The sequence below is a fragment of the Perca flavescens genome, chromosome 10 (assembly GCF_004354835.1).
Source record: "Perca flavescens isolate YP-PL-M2 chromosome 10, PFLA_1.0, whole genome shotgun sequence".
NCBI classification, from domain to species: domain Eukaryota; kingdom Metazoa; phylum Chordata; class Actinopteri; order Perciformes; family Percidae; genus Perca; species Perca flavescens.
In genome coordinates this window covers 12560866-12585850 of record NC_041340.1, presented here as the reverse complement: position 1 = coordinate 12585850, position 24985 = coordinate 12560866, and the positions used below count along the sequence as shown (strand labels likewise).

General features: G+C 39.5%; 1 protein-coding gene across 1 annotated transcript in view; it reads right to left on the bottom strand.

The window, feature by feature from the left end:
• The window catches only part of gfra4b (GDNF family receptor alpha 4b), a 41475-nt gene extending 37091 nt beyond the window's left edge, over positions 1 to 4384 (bottom strand). The window contains exon 1 of the mRNA XM_028589900.1: positions 3966 to 4384. Coding sequence (XP_028445701.1) covers positions 3966 to 4008 — 43 coding nt within the window. The 5' untranslated portion in view covers positions 4009 to 4384. The remainder of the gene's footprint in view (positions 1 to 3965) is intronic.
• Positions 4385 to 24985: the final 20601 nt, after the last annotated feature.

The window sequence follows — 24985 nt, the reverse complement described above, 5'->3', positions numbered from 1 at the left end:
ACAAAAATACATATAACTAATTATAGAAAGTCAGTTGTTGCATTAACGTTTCATAAGGTGACATTTTTTTTAAAGAAAAGCCATAAAATGCCACCAATTTGAGCACAATAACAAGTATATTGAATCTCATTGAATCAGTAGTGACCACTTGACACAACATCCCTATTAAGCACACAATTATACAAGGTGCTGTATAATTATCTGGTTTGGTTGTGATGTGTAAGGAACTGAACAGTTACAGTACGAGTATGACCAAGTGTTGTAACCCTGACCCTGAAAAGTGAGTATAAAGTTTCAAATACATCTTGTGTCATAGACATAGACTGTATAATATTAATGGACAGAGCATGTGTGACGTCACCCATTGGTTTGTGGAGATCTGCTATGTGTCGTCGAGTTTGCCGTTACGGGCACAGCCATCCTGGTTGCGGCTGTGACAATTTTAAACGAGAGGGAGGAGTGAGGCAGGAGCTGGCAATCACATCATAGCCACGCCATAAAACACCCCCTGCTTTGTTGCCGATTTTAAAATCAATGAGACCATAATTCAAAAAATTAACATCATTCTGTATTGCAGAAGACTTAAAACTAGCGATTGAGACCATAAACTCATTATGAAAATGTTTATTGAGGTAATAAATCAAGTGAGAAGTGGGTTACTTTCTCATAGACTTCTACAGAAACTGACCTCTGCACGTGTCGCCCCCTGCTGGAATTCAGATAGAATGCAGGTTTAAGGCACTTCCACATTTGCTGCACTTCGCCAAACCGGATGCTTTGTCCATTAATATTAACAGTCTATGGTCATACACAAGGTCAAAGTGATACTAATGTCTTGGTAAAACTCCCATAGTCAAGGTTACTTTATCTCCTGTCACCAATAATGCCAACGTTTCACTGGGAACGGAATGACTGACCTATCTGTCCCACATGAAGACAGCATGAGCATGTGATGGGCTGTATGTCTGCCATGGGTACTGCCTTCTTCAAATGAGATTCATGACAAATGCCCTACAAGAGGCCGGCCAATATGCTAGGTAATAGCATGCTTGGCAGTACTTATCTGTCTCCATTAAATACACAGGTCATATCCCACCATGTCAAAACCATTAAATCAAACATATATATAGCATGATGGTAGGTTGCAGCTGGCCGCTGTTGCAGTTAAAAAAAAGCATCTCTGATTAAGGTAGGAGGTTAAAGTGCAAAAAATCTGAAGACAAACTAAAAAGCTGTGACATGCCTTAATCAGAAAATGTTGAATTATGAGAAGAGTTATGGCCAATTTGCATATCCTTGTCAGCTGCTACTGGTTTTTCACTGTAACTACCAGTTTGAGTGCCACTAAGATCACTACTTGTGCTTTCAGTTTGACCCATTAATATTAAAGTGGCCATATTATGCTCATTTTCAGGTTCATAATTGTAAGGCTCACAATTAGCAACTAGGTGTTTCTTTAATTGCAGTCAGTACAAGGCATGATTAGCAGGGAGACTTCTGTACATGTAAGTAGTTCTTTTGTAGATTATGGCGAACTTGTGTGTGTTGTAGCAGTGTTTTGCCATTGAGAACGAGGGGGCTAACCGCTAGCATGGTTTAGCCCCCTCGTTTCGTCTACTGAAGTAGAAAACCCTGCCCATTTTGACCAGCTCACCCGGAGACTGAAGGCAGGATACATTCAGAAACCCGTATCTCACTCAAAACAGCATGGATAGTTTTTTTTTTCAAGTTTGTATGCGTGTGGAAGCACCAGAGACACAAAATAACACCCCAAATCCCAGAAAAAGGGCAATCACCTTGTGCTACAATTGCGATTTGATAGAAAATGTTTGTGTGTGACTGTGGTGCCCCTTTTACCATTTCAAGTTAGTAGGAAAATGCTTATCTAACCTAAAATAAGAAGACTTGCACTGCGCAATTGTGCTTAATTCTATATAATTTTGAGCCTTCATGTGGATCTGTCAAAGTGAGCCGTGGCGCACATTTATCATGTAGATAAGATCAAAGCTTGGACAGTCAACTACTTGCCTGGGATTCGTTATTAACAGTGGAGGCAACAGTGATTTAGTTTGAACTTCTCAACTGACCCTCTGCTAGATTAATGTCTTCTTCAGGACCTGAACACCATCACTGCTCAAGGTTCATGTCTCAGCTCAGACCAACATGAATCAGATACCTACAGTAATGTAGAAATATTGGTTGATTTACACTAATGGAACATGATTATTACTTTTTCTAGAGCTGTGACTAAAGGTTATTTTTAATCATCAATTAAACTGTCTTTTAATTTTGCATTTGCATTTGCATTTAATTGTTTACAATTACAATTTCCCAGATCCAAAAATTGGCAAATGTCTCGTTTTGTCTGAACAATAGTGGAAAATCGAAAGGTATTCAGTTCACAATGATATTAAACATACATAGCAGCAAATAGTCACATTTGTAGAAGAATGAAACTGTGAACATTTTGCATTTTTTTCATGAAAACGACTCCAACAATGTTTCTGTTAATTAATAAATGGACTGACATTTAAGTTGAACCATAAACATCTGGAAGATTGTGATGGTTTTGAGATCCTCCTGTTGGCTTGCAGGTATCTGGAGCAGTTAGAGGAGCTGGATAATGTGTGAACTTGGTTTTTTGGTGTTTCCTAATTGATTTGAGCAAATGGCTAAACCGGATAGAATCAGCATCCCTAAAACTGTATGATATGTAGAACTAAATTCAGTTCATCAGTAATTTATCCCGACTAAAGGGCAACACTACTGCATATATGTACATTTATATACAAGTGCAGTCTTGAGTTGTTTTCAAGCAAATGGCTGGAGCACAAGCTGTCCCTGTCTGTCTCTAATCAACCATTACCAGCCAAATCATCCAACAAATGTGAGACCGTCAAATGTCACAGAGAAAAGCTGATTCTAAAAGCAAAGTGCATTTGTTTCCATTCAGCATTTATTACTGTCTTCATTCATTTATCCGATGAAGACCTCCAAAGAGGACATTAATAATAAATAAAGGGGTAAGACATAATGCATATTCCTGCCTTTGTTAAGCAGGAAAGCTGGTGCCAATTAAAAGGAGAATGATTATCTCTGGTGCCATGGCCATCAGTGGGTAATTATACAGTTAGGAATGTGGCAGTAGGATTGAGATTGACATATTTGTGTATGGTGACAAAGATACACTGTGAGCCAACAACACACAGCTCTCCTCTCTGTTGACTGGATTGTTGCCACAGAAATCGATATTCCAGGTTTGCTCAATTACATGGAGAGCAGGTAGCTCGGTGACAGTGCAATGACTGATGTACTGCTGAGGATGGTCACTTTTAGAGTCTTTACTAGATCAAACAATCAAGCAAGTCTGGTATAAAACTTTAAAAGCATATAGTAGGTAATATGACGGATATTATTTGGTCTAAGGGTAAAACGCTATTGATTATTACGATAAATATTGTATGATGCAAACATTGATGGGATATGCAATGGGCTTCTGCAGTGAGTAAATATGCATAACTAGGAAGCAAAAACATATAACCCACACTGACCCATGGGAAAAAGGACCGTTCTTGTGCAGTTTTTATATAGCACAGAAACACACGTATTCAGACACACATTTAAGCACGTGCGCGTATGCATAACGCTCTTTTTGGATAACACATACAATGCTGTACATCCCAGCTAATCTCGAACATGAAAATCATTTTCTTAAATTATTATTTAGTAAAACAACTATACATAAATCTACAAGTTTTTCTTTTTACATTATTGTTTTTAAATATGCAGTTGGCACTCAAAAGATTAAAGGAAAAACGACCGACAAACTCCTTCTATCGGATTGATTTGATCAATCAAACTCCTAATGGAGCTGGTTGGATTATTTATTTCCCCTGCTGAAGACATTTAATTCCAACATTTGCTACGTTTATTTATTTATTATTAAAAGAAACGCTTTTACTTACCCAAAGTTATGAGATGAAACAGATAAACTCCCCACAGATCCATCTCTATTTGAAACGAGAATTTTAGATAACGCGTCGGACCTACACGTACAGCTATATGATTACACGGCAAGAAGAGGATATGCTGTTTTATGTGTGGAAATCATTATTGGTAGAAGGAGATCTCTTTTTAAAAAAAATCCTTAAATCGTCTTTTCAGCTTGTTGTTGCTGTGTTTTATTCCATCTGTTTCTTCCAAGACGTTGTCACAGTCGCGCTTTTGCTCAAAGCCAGAGCCATGCGTAATAATGTGAGTGAAAGTTGTCCTGTGCGCTGTATGGTCCGACTCCGGTATTGTGAGAGAGAGCCTTCTGTTGCGCGTCGAGGTGGTCGCACAAGTCCTTGAGTCCGCTGCTGGAGAGATGCTGACTGCTGCCGGGAAGAACCACTGCCAAGAGGGAGGGAGAGAGGGAGAACGCGTTGTGCAGGAAAGGGCATTAAACAGTCTGATTACACAGTCAGGGCTTCTGTGGCGTTGATAAAGTATGGCTCAAGGTTAATTCAGAAACAAAACCAGTAGGCTATTATAATATTAATACAGGGACTCGGAGTGTGGCTGTGGTAGTTTATAGTGATCTTAACCTGCCTTGTGGTATTTTTTTATAATGTTATAGCATTAACTGATGCTCCAATATTCTAATAGTATTTCTATATGATCTTCTAAAATTCCCCTCAAGATGAATAAAGTATCTATCTCTAGCTATCTTTTATTGTATCCTATAGATTTATTATAATATTAAAAACATAAAGTAGGCTATGTTACATGATTTTTACTTCCTACCGTACTTCTATAAAGGCTGATGTCCTGGCTTGCCTTTTCATGATTTGTGATGATTTATTCCCTTATCAGCTCAAGGTCCAACAGTTGTCATTTAGTTTGGTTATATAATAGCGTATGACAAAGTGTGAGTTTTTGTAGCAGACAGTTAATTAAAAGGCAGAAAGAGCTTATAAAGGAAAGTGAGTTGGCATTTTGAGCTGAAGCTGGGGTGAGTGATATTTTATTTTGGGGTGCTCATACCGATAATAACTTTCTGGTCCAGTCTGGTCCCTATTTATTTATTCTGTATGCCTCTGTTGTGAAATGTCACAATTTTGACTCCTGTCAGTCACAATCAAATGTGTTACAAGCGTAAATCCGAGACCTAAGTATTCATGATCAATGAATAAGCCTATATCCTCTATAAAAGTGAACTTATACTGATAGAGGTCTTTCAGTTCTCCCAGAATGTCAAACAAAAGATTAATATCAATACAAGAAATAGCACTCCAACTCCCAGAAGAGGCAGATGTGGTGCACTCTCAACCAGAAACCTATTTCATTTTGGTTTCCTGTGCACAAAGTTTGAGAGCTCATAGTACAAATTCATGTCGACAGCACACCTCTAATTGGTTATACAATCAAGTACAGACAGACAGACAGTCCTTTCTTGTAGATTCCTTCCCAAGTCATATTGTTTTAGGTGGTGAGCCAGCTGAATTTGCCATATTTACTCTCAACAGCTATTTAATAAAACAAATCACCACATTTCTAATGTTTACAGGAGGAAAAGACTGTTAGGAACACCAGGAAGTCGCCTGGACCGCCTGTGGTGTAGGCAAAAGTTTGCAAATACATTTTGTATAAAAAGTAGATTCTTTTATCCTCAACTGTTTTTTTCTTTGTTCCATATAAAAGTAAAAAGTCCCCCACAGAGAGGTGGATCCAGTTCCTGGTCTCTACCAGAACTGCACAGCACATTTTCAGAGATGTTCACTGTTTTGAAACAGAAATGTATTGATTTTTCAGTGTTAAGAATTCAATTTTTGCACCATCTGTTCATTTTATGGTTCAGCAGCTCTTTTCGTTGGAAGAGAACATCAGCGGGTCAGGATGTGCGTTTGGAGTTTGTTGACTCACCCCTTTAGTGCGTCTCTAAAACAGCAACAACAAATGGAGTTTCCAGATGATCAATGCAAACAAAGCTGGCGAGGAGCAGATAACTAACGGTCACCATGTTGGATCGGACATACTCAGTGTGTGTGCTTTACTGTATATGTCTGTGAATGTGTGTCAGTGTCTGTAATGCAACAACAGGGGTCCAAAAGGATGATCCAGCTGTGTACCAAAGACAGAATGAAGACCTCTGAAGTGCCATTCCAGCCTGCTGGTGTTATCTTTACTGCCATTCATGGCTGCTCTACTATAGTGCTTCACTGGACTTTCATGAGCTGGCAACATTACAGTTTTTTTGGATTGATTAACACTAAAATTAAAAGTAGTACACTATTAGCAAAACCTTACACTCAAGAAGCAAAACATCAGCCCATATTTGCACAACTATAAGCACATTGTCAACCTCAAACTTGTTGCAAAACTCTACACACAGTGATTTGCAAAACACTAAACACACTTAACATACATTACACACAAAAATCTATCATGAAGTCACTTCCTTGCAATACCAAAGCACTGACTGTCAAATTACCGCAACCAATTGGTTCAACACAGTCATCAGGTGTGCAAACACTTGTTTGCCTAATTGTAGACACACCAATCAGATGTATAAGCACTATAAAAAGCAGCAGGTGAGTTCATCGGTTTTCAAGCACAATGGAAAGAGTCAGAGAAAGAGTAAGACGAGGAGGAGAACGTGGAAGAGGACAAGGAGGAGGACAAGGAGGAGGAAGAAGGGGAGGAAGAAGGGGAGGAAGAGGAATCAACAAAGGAGGAATCAACAGAGGAAGAGGAAGAGATGGAGGCCATGCTGGAGGTAGAGGTAGAGGAAAAGGAAGAGGAAGAGGAAGACAAGAAGGTGCTCAAAGAGGACCGAATCTGACAAATGAGATCCGCGCTACACTGGTTGACCACGTTGTCAACCACGGCCTGACGCTGAGGGAGGCTGGACTGCGAGTACAGCCAAATCTAAGCCGATACACAGTGGCAAGTTTGATAAGAACATTTCGACTGGAAAATAGGTATTGTAAAAATATCATCATATCAAACACATCTGCACGGTTTCAGTAACTGCTTACAGTACTGTATTCTATGCACTATCAGCACTTCTGTTACCTTTTCCTGTGAAATTACTGTACTATTGTATACTGTTTTTTTTTCTACATAGGATTGAGGGTCAGGAACGACAAGGGGGAAGATCGGACGTGCTGACGTGTAAGGTGAGCGTATTGTGTCACTTCCGGTGTTCCCGTGTTACAAACGCTAGTTTGCTGCTCCGGCAAAAACTTATTGAACTCTGCTTTACTGGCTAAATTAGCGGCTATTTGCCTGGATTGCATTTGAATTACAACTGTTTTACTCAAGCACTTATACTTAGCTTCACTTACAGTGACTGACTCGCTGAATTTACAATTGTTAAAACGCTGTTAGCTACTTTAGCTTAGCCACTAGCAATGGCTTATTCCTCTCCCTCTCCTGCTCTTTCTTGCTCTGTGTGTCAAATGTTTAGCTATTCCTCTGCCTCCTTTAGTGATAACGATACATGTAATAAATGTAGTATATTCGCTGCTCTGGAGGCAAGGCTTAGTGAATTTGAGTCACGGCTCCGCACCGTGGAATCAGAATCGTATGCTTCCGTAGCTAGCCAGCACCATGTGGTTAATGCGGACCACCATACTGTAGCTTCTCTAGCTGCTTTAGCTTCTGCTAGCTGTCCCCCGTCAAACCCCGAGCAGCCGGGCGAGTGGGTGACTGTCCGAGGGAAGCGTAGCGTTAGATCTAGACCAGGGAGTGCACATGATGACGGTCGCTCTAAACCGGAGCGTCTTCGCCTCTCTAACAGGTTCTCCCTACTCAGTGATACACCCGCTGAGAAGCCAATTCTGGTTATTGGGAACTCTATACTGCGATATGTGAAGCCGGCGGCCCCAGCGGCTAAAGTACCTACGGTCATATGTGTCCCCGGGGCCAGAGCGGGCGATATAGAAACCCATCTAGAGCTGCTGGCCAAAAAGAACCGTAAATACAGTAAGATCATACTTCACGTAGGGGGTAATGGTCGTAAATCAGAGATCACTAAATTGAATGTTGAGTCACTTTGTGCATACGCAAAGACTATGTCGGACTCAGTAGTTTTCTCTGGACCCCTGCCAAACCTGACCAATGATGAAATGTACAGCCGTACGTCATCCTTCCACCGCTGGTTGTCGGGGTGGTGCCCAGCTAACGATGTGGGCTATGTGAATAACTGGGGGGCGTTCTGGGGAAAGCCTGGTCTGATGGAGAGAGACGGCATTCATCCCACCTGGGACGGAGCCGCTCTCATATCAAAAAATCTGACCGAGTTTATCAGACATAAACCATGACAACCCAAGTTTGATATTAGTAATCAGGGGTGCAGTGCAATACACCCCCCTGTGCTTCCGTTGGAGCAGTCACCCACTCATAGTCTAATAAGCACGGTGTCTGTTCCCCGACTCAGATCGGTTAAATCAAAGGTAAACAAAAGATGCGCTATACTTAACAACCTAATTGGAATTAAAACGACTGCAACGATAGAACAAAATAAGAAAATTAGATGTGGACTATTAAATATTAGATCTCTGTCTTCTAAAGCATTATTGGTTAACGAGTTGATATCAGATAACAACATTGATTTATTTTGTCTTACTGAAACCTGGCTGGGCCATGAAGACTATGTCAGTCTAAATGAAGCCACTCCTCCCAGTCATATTAATACTCAAATTCCTAGAGGCTCAGGCCGAGGAGGGGGAGTTGCAGCCATCTTTGATGCAAGCCTGTTAATTACTCCTAAACCTAAATTAAATTATAACTCCTTTGAAAGTCTTGTTCTTAATCTTCAACATCCAAAATGGAAAACATTACAGCCAATTATATTTGTTGTTATTTACAGGGCTCCAGGTCCGTATTCTGAATTTTTATCTGAATTCTCAGAGTTTTTATCATGTTTAGTCCTTAAATCAGACCAAGTACTTATTGTAGGTGATTTTAATATCCATGTGGATGTTGACAATGATAGCCTTAGTACTGCTTTCAACTCATTACTGGATTCAATCGGTTTCAGTCAGAGTGTGCACAAAGGCGGCGCACTGTTTCGACCACACCCTCGACCTTGTGCTGGCATATGGTATTGAAATTGAGGATTTAATAATATTTCCGCAGAATTCGGTATTGTCAGATCATTCTTTAATCACTTTCGAATTCTTACTACCTGACTATATTAAATTAGATAAAAGCTTCTACACCAGATGCCTATCTGACAGTGCTATAGCTAAATTTAAAGAAGATATTCCAACAGCATTCGACTCTATGTCATGCCTTAACATAACCGAGGACCTCTATGTTAACCTCAGTCCCTCTCAAATTGATACATTTGTAGAGCGGTGCTACGACTTGCCTACGGACGACCTTAGACTCTGTTGCTCCCCTGAAAAAGAAGATGATGAAGCAAAGGAAATTAGCACCTTGGTATAACTCCCAAACCCGCAAATTAAAACAAATCTCGCGAAACCTCGAATGTAGGTGGCGTTCCACCAAAGTGGAAGAATCCCGTTTCGATTGGCAAGAAAGTCTGAAAACCTATAGGAAGGCCCTAAGAAAGGCCAGATCAGACTATTACTCATCACTAATAGAAGAAAACAAGAACAACCCAAGGTTTCTTTTTCAGCACTGTAGCCAGGCTGACAGATAGTCACAGCTCTACTGAGCCATCTATTCCTCTAGCTCTGAGTAGTGATGACTTCATGAACTTCTTTAATGATAAAATTACAACAATTAGAGATAAAATTCATCACCTTTTGCCTTCAACCTCTAACGGTTCACCTTAAACGCAGAGTCGCTAGAAATAACGACTAGTCTCGACATATACTTAGACTGCTTTTATCCTATAGACCTTCAACAATTAATATTAAAGATATCCTCAGCAAAGCCATCTACCTGTCTCTTAGACCCCATCCCAACGAGGCTACTTTAAAAAGCGTTACCCGTGGTATACACTTCATTACTAGATATGATCAATATGTCCTTATTAACAGGTTATGTACCGCAGTCATTTAAAGTAGCTGTGATAAAACCTCTTCTGAAAAAAACCCACCCTCGATCCTGAGGTCTTAGCAAACTATAGACCTATATCTAACCTTCCCTTTCTCTCCAAGATCCTTGAGAAGGTGGTTGCTAATCAGTTATGTGATTTTCTACATAGCAATAGTTTATTTGATGACTTTCAATCAGGATTTAGAAAGCATCATAGCACAGAGACGGCACTGGTGAAAATTACTAACGACCTTTTAACTGCTGCAGACAAAGGACTTGTCTCCATTCTTGTTTTACTAGATCTTAGTGCTGCATTTGACACTATTGACCATTCAATCCTGTTACAGAGATTGGAACACTTAATTGGCATTAAAGGAATTGCTCTAAGCTGGTTTAAGTCCTATTTCTCTGATCGATCTCAATTTGTTAATGTTAATGATAAATCCTCCAAATACGCTAAAGTTAGCCATGGGGTTCCTCAAGGCTCAGTGCTTGGACCAATTCTATTCTCCTTATATATGCTTCCTCTAGGCAATATTATTAGGAAACACTCAATTAACTTTCACTGTTATGCGGATGACACCCAATTATACTTGTCAATCAAACCGGACGAAACCAGTCAGCTAGCTAAATTTCAAACGTGCATTAAAGATATAAAATCCTGGATGACCTATAATTTTCTGATGTTAAACCCTAACAAAACTGAAGTTATTGTACTGGGACCTAAACACCTCAGAACCTCATTATCTAAAGATATAGCTACTCTGGATGGTATTGCCCTGGCCTCCAGCACTACTGTCAGAAATTTAGGAGTTATTTTTGATCAGGATATATCCTTTAATGCCAATCTACAACAAACCTCAAGAACAGCCTTTTTTCATCTTCGTAACATTGCCAAAATTAGGAATATCCTGTCTCAAAACGACGCTGAAAAACTAGTGCATGCATTTGTTACTTCCAGGCTGGACTATTGTAACTCCCTACTGTCAGGTTGCTCAAATAAGTCCCTTAAGACTCTCCAGCTGATCCAGAATGCTGCAGCACGTGTTCTCACAAGAACTAAGAGAAGAGATCATATTTCTCCTGTATTAGCTTCTCTGCACTGGCTTCCTGTTGAATCCAGGATTGAGTTTAAAATCCTTCTATTGACCTACAAAGCTCTAAATGGTCTAGCACCATCATATCTAGAAGAGCTCCTAATACCTTATTGTCCCACTAGAGCACTGCGCTCCCAGAATGCAGAGTTACTGGTGGTACCTAGAGTCTCTAAAAAGTAGAATGGGAGCAAGAGCCTTCAGTTATCAGGCTCCTCTCCTATGGAACCAGCTCCCGATCTGGGTTCGGGGCAGAAACTGTAATCGCTTTCAAGAATGAACTTAAAACTCTTCTATTTGATAAAGCTTATAGTTAGGGAGTGAGGAGTTGCAGTGTTCACCTAACTGGCCCACCTGCTTCTCTTCATAATTGTTAGACTAATAATACATAACAAAGTAGAGGGAGGCAGGCCAGCCAAGCCCGATCCGGCAGGGGAGAGTTCTAAGCCCGAAAAAGCTACCTTTCCTTATGACCTGTCTCTCTTAGTTACGCTGTTATAGTTACGCTGTTATAGTTCTAGACTGCCGGGGGACTTCCTTCCTTCCTTTGACACACTGAGCTGCTCTCTCCTCTCCCTTTCTATTACTTTTACTATTACTATTTGTGTGTATCCAGTCCCAGAAATGCTTGTTACTAATCCTAGCTTCTGGGGAGTTTACTCCCCGGAGTCCTTATGTTTTTTCCCCCAGCGTATTTCCTTGGAGAACGTTGGCACCAAGATCCTGGTTCCAGCTGTCGCCGTGGTCCTGCTGCACTCCCTGCCGAGCTCAGCGGTGCCCTGCAATGTCATGCTGCTTCCGGCTGAACCCTGCAGCTTCCCGCTACATCCAGTCACTGTTCCATTATTAATGTGACTATTATTGCCACTGTTCATCACACCCCCAACCGGCCCGTCAGACACCGCCTACCAAGAGCCTGGGTCTGTCCGAGGTTTCTTCCCAAGAGGGAGTTTTTCCTTGCCACTGTCGCACTGCTTGCTCTTGAGGGAATTACTGTAATTGTTGGAATTGTTGGGGCTTTGTAAATTATAGAGTGTGGTCTGGACCTACTCTATCTGTAAAGTGTCTCGAGATAACTCTTGTTATGATTTGATACTATAAATAAAATTGAATTGAATTGAAGGCCTCCTATGTTCACAGAACAGCAAGAGAGGGAGATAGTAAACATGGTTTTGGCCAACAATGCTATAAGTGTGGTTTTTAAACAAAAGTGTATAGTTTTTACAAGAGTGTTTAATTATGCAAAGGATCTGTAGTGTTTTGCTAATTGGGTGTGTGGTTGTGCTAATTGTGTGTAGTGTTTTGAAAACACGGGCCCTGTTTTGAAAATCGTGCTTAAGCAATTCAAAAAAACTGTAAGCATTTTCAGAGTTGTTTCAAGTTTTTATTTATTTTTGCTGAGGTCTCAAATTGGAAAGACTGTAACTGTAAAATGTCTTTACGCCTCAACGATTGTAATTTTAACTCCCTAACCAGCTTGCAATGAGAATATTTGGAACAACACATTACCATCTCTATTGGGAGTTAGAGTGCTTAAATGTGGGGAAGATGTGCTTTATGAATCTTTAAAAAGCGACTCAGTGCCATAGGGAGCTTCTGGTAAAGTGCATATATTTGCAATGTGCATGTGCATTTGTAATTCAAATCAACATTAAATGTTCCAAACATGAAAAAGCCCCATCAACAGTTTAGGAGAATTAGAGAGAAAATGTTTTTCCTGTGAATCTATAAAGTCTTTGGCTCCCTCCTAGTGGATTGTGGAGGCAGAGGGCTTTGTCTTTCTTACACCAAACCTGACGTGATCTGAATCACCTCAACTGATAAGACTTTGTCCCAGGGTCCCCAACCTGTTAGAATTTTTGCTTTTAGATGTTTTATTACGGAGAGTGACTGAGCAAAATAGTCTTACAATCTGTCATTGTGTTACTTATAGATGAAATTATAGTGAAAATAAATGATTTCCCTTTTTGCTGGGGACCCCCTGGAACCCCCTCAAGGACCACTGGGGGTCCCCGGACCCCACTTTGAGAACCACTGTCTTAAACCAAAGCCTCTTATAAAAGATTGTTATTTTGTTGTAGGGATATTAAGTGACTGTCAAAAGGCTTTCTGGATTTCTTGCTTCTCTAACAATCTTTCAATATGGAGAATAAGTGCTGTTTAAAATCTGGAGATGGACAGCTCTCTGTTCTTGCTTCAGGCAAAGGTACATTGATTTCCTATCTTAGTGAGCCGCAGCAGCGTGGACACAACATTAATGAGGGATTAGTTATTGTACTCATAATCATTGCTATGTCAAAGTGCCACAACTGCGTGATAAAAAGGGCCTTTGTAAATATTTGTTGGAGCCATACAGCTACACTTACTGCCAAATGCAGACTTCTAACTTCGCATGACAAACCAAAGCATAGTGGCCTCATTTCCCTTTGCTTCAAAGTAGAGTGTCCCATTTGATGTATGCCAATTTTTTGTTAGTTTGGGGGATTTTTTTTTTTTATTTTGGGCTCCTACACATCACTGGCACAGTCTCACAGGTGTTTTCATTTATTTTGCCTGATTAGACCTCGTTAAGTTTGAAGTTGGGCGAGCCAGGCTGGAATTTACTCGAGGTCACCAAATGCCCTGTAACATTTACCTACCTATTCAGACATTTTGACCTACTATAGCAGGAAACAGGTGCAACTTAACAAAGGTTCTGTTCCATTTGTGTCTTATTAATGCCTGGTGCACACTAGAGAATTCTCAAATCATAACTGATTTTAAAAAAAAACTGGAAGACCACAGACATAACAGATTTAACCGATTTTTTATATTTAAATCGTAAGAATGCACACACCAGACAATTTAGTCAAGACGTTCTGCTAAACGATTTCAGAGTGGCGATTCCAGGGACTTGGGCTCTCACAGAAACTCGCATGCCAGCGGACTGTCAGTCGTCGTCCGCTAGTTGCACTCGTGTGTTACTTTTTTGGGAACATTGTTTACTACTTTAAAGTGCACCCACACTTTAGATATTTTTCAGACATTTTTGTTTGAAGATTTAAATCCCTGCCACCAAGATGCTCCTCCATTGGTCACAGATCATGGAAAGTGAAACTTAAATCTGTCATGGAGCGGTTGAATTTATTCACACACTTTAAAAAGATTTATTTAAAAGTTTCTTTATTTTCAAATTTCTATTTACAGCATTATATGTTGATATTTACAGTATATCACAATAGGCTGTATTTTAACTTATTGGGAGAAAACAGGTAGTTATATGTAAAATCAGACATTGAGCACCCCCATATAGCCAAATGGCATGATCCTCGTTTCATAACACCTCTGCGAAGATTCGACTGTGAGATTGGTAGTCGAATCAGGCTCCTTCGATTGAAGCATTGAATATTCGGCTGTTTGTTGCTTTAAATTCTGACTTTGCCTTATATTGTTATTTTTCTTAATTGTTTCTCTTCTTTACTTTTTACCATAATTTGAGATATCACAGCTTTGCTGTCCTTCTTTCAGAAGACGTTAGCTGCCATTCATTGTTGTGCAGCATGGTAAACAAGTTTCACAGACATTTACCCAGGCTGGATAATCTGTCACAGTATACATAAAGCCTTCATTTAAATGTTACTTCACTGTCCAATTTGAGAAATGTTGTTTCAGGGTGGGCATTATGTTACACTCCAAATAGTGTCAATTTTCTGACATTTAGAGGAGGAAATGGAAAGTCTGCAGCAAGAAATAATCCATGAAAAGCTTTTACATTTTATTTTCTTATCCATGTCATATTCGAGATATCTGTATTGGCCAGGAGGAAGAAAGGTGGGTTAGAGGTGGAAACAAGAGTTAATGTAGTAGTGAGCAATAACGAGTCGTGTGACATGTGTTTCAGGACTTCATTCTACAACTCCAAACATTCACAGTCGATTAAGAAGCAGGCCATACATACTGCTCCCAGGATAGTGACGTCATGTCCATACTTGATTGTTGAACCAAGAGGGACTCCAGTATTTGTCAAACATGCAAGGAATTTTGAACCTAGAAGGGTGTTTCACAGCCAGTGCCATGCCAAACAGAGCAGTGCTCAAGCGGTGCCAGACTGCATGGCGGACATTTGCACAGACAGTGACTCCGTTACTTCTCACTACAACAGATGGTGTCTCTGCATACTGTGTGGAAGGTTATGTTACTTCTCTGCGGATGCCTAGTCTATGGCTCTTAAACCTAATTTGGACCACACAGGTGCAGACACACACACACACACACACACATACACATATATACATACATGGAACCGAAAAGAGAGGTCGCTACTGAATTAATCAAGCAGTAATTCAAATCTGGCCACTACACCCTCTCCCTACACACTCTCACTCCATTTGTGTGTTTGCATGGTGGGTCCGCCACAATAAATGTCATTCCAAACCGATTAGTGGGGAGTGAAAGTGGGTTACAACGCCCTCCAACAGTGAGTCTGCATCAATGCTAGCTAACAAACCACACTCCTCTCAAGCGCTGCGCTCTCATTTGTTTCTGTAAGAAACGGCACATATCTTTCTTAGTTTAGTAGTACTCTGTACATTCTTTTTATTCTTAATACTGTGAACCTTTGCTCAAAAAGAATATATCTTTGTACATTCCTGCCTAGCTCATTCATTTTAAACAGTTACATTGTACACATTTTAAATATTTGTATTGTAATTTGTTATTGTGTATTCATTATATTTCTTGTATATGCACCAAAACATTAAAGCAAATTTCTTCTGATTCACAATTTTCTCCATAGACTAATGCCTACTGTGGAGTGAATGTAGCCTTATTAGTGCTGTGTATAACAGTTGCCACTTGATCTGAAACCATGGTTACAAAAGGTAACGACAGGTCCTGTTTCCACCGGAGAGTGGGAAGTTCGTCCCAAAGCTTGTCGCTGAATTTATACCCTACACCTTAATTAAGAGTGCTTCAGGTGTGAGTGTGACTCCACACAGAGTTTCACTCATCACGGATTGGGAGAGTGTAGGGACCGGATAGGAATTGGGCCTTCATGTTGAAATAAAGATTGTAATAGTTTTCTAATAATAAGCACAGTGAAGATTCGCACCAAATGCTGCTGCAACACCACAGTCTCAATGGTTTTCCTCCCAATCCTTCCTTTCTTTAACAGCTGAATATAGGACACATGCATCTGCTCCTAACTAGCTTCACTGCAGTGAAATCTCCTTAACACCTTCCCCTTTCTTTCACCTTAGGGTTCAGCTATTATCACTTATGTATTTAAAGATGATAGGAGCCTTGGAAAAATAATAAAAAAGATCAGGTTACGCTGGCTGTCACAAATGTTAAATTCATGAGAGACTCTTTTTTTCCAGCAGGGGCAATCTATCTTTGTGGTAGGTTTAAGGGGGTGATAAGGTTATCCGTGAACATCTATCACTGATTTCCTGACACTCCTGGTGGCCAACAATAATCAGATGGCACCTGGATCAACAGCTCTGTGTGTTAAGATCCATAACTCATGCTCCTGGGAATTGTGAATGTGAGTGCACACACCAAAATATGTCTGGGAGTGGGAACAAGTGTGTGTGCAGATTTTTGTGTGTTTATAAATGGCTCGTTTTCTCTGACACTTTGATGAGAACTCACGCTATTCACCGCACATGTCTTTTTAAGCTAGAAGCACCGAGCAGATGTTAGTGGGAAGTGATGCTGCAATTGAAAACCAGTTTGAAGCGCATTCTGTCAAAGTTTAAAATACTTAAATTTTTTGAACTATGAATGCTCAAATCATGATCAATTGTTTCGCTGTTGGGATGCTCACCATCAAATTGATAACGGAAATAAACCGATCCCATAAAAGTTTGTGAAATGAGCACAAAGTCTGACACAAAATACCTGTTGCGTGTTAAAATGCACCGTCTTGCTTCAATGATTATGATGCACAGTGATCAGAGCTGATCATGGGTCTACTCAGACCCACTTTGGTATTACATGTGACACAAAGATAAAGACCTGTGACAATACAACAGGACATTACTGAATGTAATTTGGACGCAGCTGAGTCGGGTCTTGGATAATAGAAAGCGTCTGGACCCCTCAAGACCTCTAGTTGTGAGTTCCATAGCCATATGTAGCCATTGTCAGTTGCAGCTTGTCAATCAGGTACAAGCGAGGCTACAAAATACAATAAAAGTTTATCAGATGCCCAGATGCTGCACAGAGGTCTATGCAACTATGAAAAAGGATTTTACAATTAAAGTTATCATTGTGGCAACTATTCTATCTTTCATCGTTTGCAGACTGGCTCCATTCAAATAAATGAGAGGGCTGCTTTTTACCACGCAGGGCTCAAATCGGCTCAAGAACTTGGCCTTAGGGCTAATTAAGTAATTATGTTTAAGTAATCACGGCAGATTGGTTAACACAAGCTAAGGGTCTGAAAGCTAACAGCCCTGAGAGACCACACTGATCATTACACCCAACCAGAAAGTGGTTTGAGCTGACTGACCAACTTCACCTTTGCAAGCAACATGTATGTCTGTATAAGCTAACAAATTTACACTTTTAACATAAAAAAGCATTTCATGGTTAAGTGAAAGCTGTGTTGGCAGCAGGAAAATTAAAGTGTTCCAAAACCTGGGTGATATATAGACAATCCATACTCCCTTTAGAGGTCTGTCTCTAAAAAGAGCACTTTCCATTAAACATTAGCCTTTATAAGGTGTTTCTGGTATGACAGTGAGAGATGGAGCTCATTTTAGGTGCATGTCTTTGTTATGAACCGTGTTTTAAGACTGACCTGACCTGGACCCCCGCTCATTGATGTTGCACATGCCAGTTGTGTATGCACGTCCCCTGGGAAAAAAAACAATTAGCCAAATTAGAAGGCAAAATCTGGTGAGAGCAAAGGTCAAAAGGGGAACCACTGCTGTTTTCCATGCTGGTTGTAAAGCAAACAGCTCAGCAGCAGTGTTATTTCTAGGAGTCTAAAGTGGAAACCTATTACTTTGGCTGTTATCTCACAAGCTACGTTGCTTTTGAGCATTATTTTTTTCACTTTGTCAAAGACAAGTACATAAAAGCCTGCAACAGCACACTTTTTCTTTTTTACATACACACACAGAGTATATTATAGTTTTCATAAGCATTTTGCATCATTTCCATAATGTATTCAATCTCAAACTCTTTGAAGTCATCATCACTTTCATTTCTCCTCAAACAAGCTGAAGTAGCAAGTTACCTTGTGTCTTTATTTCAGCTGTTGAAGTGGTTGAAGTCGGGAGGTCTGTCTTCAGCAAGAAAATTAACTCGCAATTGGTAATGAGTCACACTTCCATCCAATTAGTTATTCATGAAATTAGCTGTTTGGCAGTGCGGATGAATGTGACTGTTCACACATCACTTTTCAAGCTGTCATTGAGCTGTTGTTGTCGCTTTCTTGCTGTTGGTACTGTATGATAATGATATTTGTCAATTCCTATTAACAGGGAATTTAGCAGCTGCTTGTTGCGAGTTAAAGAGTTGTAAAGGTATTCATTGTGAGTTAAAAGTACGGAGAGGTTGATTATTTGATGGTCTCCATATGGGATCATTAATTTTCTGTGGTTTAACCCATATGGAGGCTTATAGAGGCCTCTGCATCAGGAGGTGATTGACTCTTTTGGCCCAGAGGCAAAGAGAAGTGATCCTTCAACTCATGCAGTATTCAGCATGTATTGGTTTTTCCCTGTGCCCTGTATTGCTTATATTGGCCTGAGGTTTCCATGAATATTGCACTGTACCATGCTCTATGATAAACTCTATGTTGTGTGCAGTGCGCATTACTTCATGAATTAGAGATGAAGGTTATGGCAAAGGGATACCTCGCATTCAATGTGGTTCAGATTAAGGATTCACAGATCAGATTTTTTCTCTGATACTCATTCTGGGTCAACTCGGGTATTGGCAATCGATCAGATACAGCATAGTGTTTTTGTTTCTTCTTATCTTAAAATCTTCATATATATTTAGTCCAAATTGGTGATTCTAAGGAAACTATAATGTAAACTGAAAAATATTTATTAAGTTTTATTATGTTTTGTGTGTGTTTTATGTCATTTGATGCATAACAGTGGAACACAGGTCCATTCATTAAACATCAGTTATATTGTTCTGCATGTCATTTTGCATAAATGTGCTGTGTTGTGATATTAGTATTGGAAATACAATCTTATTATTATTATTCAGCCATATCCCACAGCTCCCACAACTAGATTTAGTTTATTGCAGTATTTGCAGTCTTTTAGAAATACTGAGTGACTTTTAAATGGATTAATAAATGAAGACGTCTTTGACTACATAAGGTCAATTTCCTATGGTTTCACTTCTCTAATATGAAGAAAAGATCCTTTAATCATTAATCTGCAATAGTAAAATTCAGTATGTAAATTTTACCAGCAGCACTATGTTTACTGCACATAAGTATAACTTGCACACATCATCCTAAATACTCCAATACTATAAACAGCCTGTCAATGAATGCCACAAGAGAAGTTGTGTCATGATTTTAACTTTACTCTCTTCACTGCTGGGCTCTCATAAGTTGTCATTGTAAAACCTCTCACATAGTGTGCAGCGAGCATTATAAATAATAAGCCAATCTGCTGTAGGTGTCAAGTCCTCCTGCTTTAATAAATAACTGCTCCAACTGGGCCCCATATCTCACAGTGCTCGCACTTCATAGATTTTTGTTTGTTTATTTAGGATCCTCATTAGCTCCGGCATTGCAGGAGCTATTCTTCCTGAGAAGAATAAGATAAGATAAGTTGGAAATCACTGCAATATAACACTCTTTACTGTTAGGATATTTTAAAACTTTTCCCACAATAATTAAGATTTATAAAACAGCAACAATGCGCTCGCTCGGCTTTGTAAATCTGACAAAAAGAATCTGTATGCATATTTCTGTTTTGTGCGTACACAAAGTTTTAGCCGTGAATCTATGCAATTTTATACGTCTGGCCCCTGATGTGCAACAGTTTTAAAGATTTAATCAGCTGAGTGTACATGTAGGTTGAATCACAGTTACGTACTAAGAAGGTCCAACAGCCAAATGCAAAATAGTCTTGGATTACACAGCCTCTTCAAAGTAATAATGTAATTATTTTTTTCCATTTGGATTATCATGTCAAGTTGGTTAACTGTGACAGTAAAAGCTGCTGAAACAGGACACTGCTTTTAGATTAATGAGAATACTTCACCACAATAATCTAAATGTTTTATATCAATCACAAACTCACCGTCTCATCCTTCAATGAATGGTCCAAAAGGGTTAGTCGAGTGAGGTCTGCATTGGCCAGTGAAGTACATGCTGGTGCATATTCTTAACACTAACTAAATATTTTGGTTACACTTTACGTGAAGGTATCTATATAAGAGTGACATGACACTGTCATGACCGTGTCATCAACATTATAAACAAGTCATAAACGTCTATGACATGGTTTTTGTCATGACAAGTTATGGTTAGGGTTACGGTTAGGGTTCATGTGTCATGACAGTGTCATGTGTTCATGACAGTGTCATGTCACTCTTATGTAGATACCTTCAAGTAAAGTGTTACCAATATTTCTACTGTTTAACACAATTGTCACAACAAAAAAAGATTAAATGATTGTCCATGCTTTAATAAACTTCCACAAAATAGATGGCTACCAATTTTGGAAAGTGCGTTCTTAAAGAAGGATTCAAGTAAATACTTGTGTGGTGTACGTAAAAATAATGACATTGCCCAGCCAAATTGCCAAGAACAAATTCATAACATTTCTAGGGTTTCTTCTCACCTTCACCTGCATGAACCACAGGGATGCTTGATAGGAGTGCCGATAAAGTGGAGGTACAATCAAAGAAAATTAAGATAATTAGGTAATAGCCATTAGTTTAGGTGATAATTGGTCTCATTATGCTGTTGAGAATTGCAAGAAGGTTGGTGACTGTACCGGGTAAAAATAAATGTTACATGAGAAAATCACTGGAATTTCTTTTATGAGCATGAAACTGAGGCCAAGTTTTATACGCAAAGTAGACAAAAGCAAAACTCACATATCACTTTTTTTTTACTTGGAAAATGTATCATTAGTCTTTAACCACAAGGTGTTATTCTATGTGTGATATGTGTGTGTAGCTTCTTTGACATGTTAAATGGATTAAAATTGAATCATTTGCTTTATTAAGTCTCATGTTGTAATTGGGTTAATTCCCCCGAACACTACTCTGTTTATTTCCCTGTACGGTGTGTAATTCCCTGGTGATCTGTGCATCTCAAATTCATTAGTCAGGGAAATATGACCAAGGGAAATCATTGCGGCAAAGTCCCAGTTAAACGCAGAAAACCACAGCATATTGTTTGATCTGAGCTCAGATCTAGTATTTCCCAACTGTGTGAGACACAAGTATGAAAAGCTATGGGGGGTTGTTGTAAGGGCGAGCTTTCCTGTCTGGATTTGTTTTTCCACTGAGGGTTATAAGATGTGAATACTTTAGCATCACTATCTCAAGAAATGCATTCACTCTTAAGGATGAGGCAAGGTCATCTGAGCCATATGCATTACTTTATGGTACAATCGTCCTGCAATACATTGTGCAAATAGCATGCCGAGTTATTCAGGTCCATGGGAAATGTGCCTCTGTGTCCTCTGGGGAGCAAGAGTGAATGGGAAGATTCAGGATCCGCTCGGCTAGAGAGGGATTAAATCCCACAAAGTCTCGTGGGGAGAAAGACACAGATGCTGCATTGATCCTGCTGATAAACACTGAATGGCTGGAAGCTTGAGTAAGTGTCAGGTTCCTTAAACGGAAACACCAAAACAACCCAGACTGAAGTTTGGAGCAGAGCATGGACGAATTGCAATCCCGCAATGTGTGGAATTAGTAGAGCTAATGTGTGCTATTTACCAATAATTTACATAATTTTCTGATCTGATGGAAACATTAATGAGAGACAGACCTAAATTATTTCCTGTGCAGCGTTTAGTCTTGTGTCACGTGTCTTATACAATAATGGTATCTTTTATGCAGAACTTTTTATTTTTTTCAACAATAGGCTTATTGAGTTTTTTAAACATTTTACACAGAACAAAAAACATGATAACATTTATTTGATTGACAGTATTACATATTTGGGAAAAATAAAGTTTTACACAAAGTTTAAAGCAGCAATAATCATTAATTTTATTATAACAATGTATTAAATGACAATGTGAAAGGGGTCCCTCGTCGAACCAATAGAGAATTATCACCTAAATCAGCAGCTCCCCTCCGCTTTACAGAGCTTTGTAGTGAGTTTTAGCTTATTGTTTAGCTGTCCAGCCACAGCATCATGTTTTATTTCACTCTCACTGCTCTCATTGTGTTATTTTCAGCAGCAGGCAGCTGTTTTCAGAAGAAAAAAAACTCTAAAAACCCACAGTACACTACATGCTCAGCACCAAACTACAGACACAGTTAGAGACTAGCTGGTGAACATAGTGGAGCATTTAGCAGCTTAAGAGCCAGATATTTCCCTCAGGGGTAGAGACAAAAAAACAGAGCTAAAAGAAGAACAAATATATTACATTCATTCATCAGGTGGACTCAAACACTTCTCGAAATGAATGATCATGTTTCACCTGCAGGATGTGTAAATAAGTAACTGTTTGCTTACAAGTTCACTATATTAACCTCAAAGTTAAAAAAAAAAATCACACAACTGTCTGTTTGTCAAGACAAACACGGCAGAGGCCGAGTTATGCTAAAATGGTCACTTAAGAATGGCACTGTTGAATTAAAACTCTAGATAAAGGAAGGAAGAAATGTTAGGAAGAAATAAACTGCAGTTCATTCTCATGTGATGAACTGGAACCAGTAAACATTGGCATTTTTCCTTGATAAATGACTCAAATGGTAAATTAGTTGTTGATAACTAGCAATGAATCAATTCATTGTGTCAGCACTAATCAATTCACAACAATAGAGATTTCATCATTAATTCTATTGTTGATCAACATTATATATCCTGGTCATTTTCAGCCAGGATAATCACACCGTAAATTGTTTTTATAGCAGTGCTTGCCTTAAAGCAGCACTATAAAAGACAAAAACCACCTGAAGGACACAGTGAGGGACCTTCACAGTGGTCACCGAGTGGAACAAGACCCTCCTGACCACACAGGAGAGGACTCTTTATGGACAAGACAGGCCGCTGCACAGCAGAGGAAACGAGACGATCTCACCCCTACTGCTCTCTGATTTGCGCAGCGTGAAATGACTGTCCTGTTTGTAAGAACAGGAACGGTGGCCACCCATCAGGTAGGGACTGCAGAGAGGGGTCCAAGAGGCCCTCATGACTTAAGGGTACATTCATAGAGTCTCCGGGGAGGTCCGCTGATTGCCTGCAGCACTACTAATTGATTTAGTGCAAGGTCGAAGCCTGAGTGACAGAGGCTAAAGGGAGGAATTTCCTGTTTCTGCATCTATAATTCAGTGGTTTCCTGTGTGTGTGAGAGTGTGCTTGTCTTAAAAAAATTGAGTATACACATTTATTAATTCACATGTGCCTAAATATCTGCCTTATACTGTACAGTACACTTTGGTCAACTGTTGTTTTTAAATGTGCTCTATAAATAAATAAATTTGAATGTGTGATATTAGACTTTAAACGGTCAGGTTATTTAATTCTACTGATTATGTGGATATTGTTACAATAATCCTTTTATACATTTAAAATATCAATCTTGAATCTGGTACATTTGCATTCAAACAAGTGCGACTTTAAAAGGCAGAAGCTTTATAATTCTACTATTACTTTCACCTGACAATTTGTGTGTGTTTCATTACTTTTAGCTGTCTATCTGAACCATTTATCTATTACTTTTTGGTAACTGTTTAGACATCTCTGCTAGCTTGCCTGTTTGCTTGCTAACTAGTTTTCACATACGTTCATTCACTACATGTGATACAGCTTTCTATTTTTTCAGACTGCAACTCTGCAATTTTTGCAAAATGCTGAAGTAACCCCTGAGGTGTAAGTTAACCTGGTTGGGAATGTTGGCCTGTACATTGCTTGCTAATCCATAATGGTGGGTGATGCTGTGTTTATGTGTGCTCGTCTCTAAACTGGAGCTGTGTTGTAAGGTATGCAAGCTGTCCAAACCAGCAGTCTGCCAACACGCCCCGCTACGCTGTGCCTTTGAAGGTCTGGTGGACTTCCCTCTGGTGTCTCAAGACTCTTCAACAAGCCACACAAACAGACCGCCAGCTTCATGAGAGAGGCCTTTGTTTTTGTTCTCTTCCTTTACAATGCTCGTGCCGTCCCATTACATTTAAACAAACAAACCATTGTTGTAAATCTGTTATTCAATTCTTGCAGTTAGCAGATGAGGATGAACAATCATCTGAGACGTGGCTATTAGAATAAGGTAGTATAATAGCTAAAAAGGGTTTTTCACAGATCCCAGAAATAATTTAGTTTAAGCAGAAATGACTCATATAAACCTAAAACCCATTTCAGAGTGCATTTTAGAGTTATTTTTTGTAAAGACAGAAAGTGGTTCCTCTTTTACTTAGTATGTGAAACAATTTCATGTTGAGAGCACCTTGCTTAAGGCTACAATGGCCCCTAACTCCCAAGTATTTGAAATAACCCCAAGTCACCATCTTCATAACTTGTGAACTCATGCAGAAGGAGGAGAGGAAAGACATGCAGCAGGTTATTTGCTCTCTGAAACAGAGAAGGTGTATTCCATATCAAAATGCAAAACTTTCACAGAGAACAAGAGAGACTGGATCAGCCCAGGATTTCAAACAGCCCAAAGCAACCTGAGCATCTCTCACTCAAACCCACAAAGTATCGCCCCTCCCTCCCGTAAAAAAAAAAATGACTTCCCACACATTAAAGA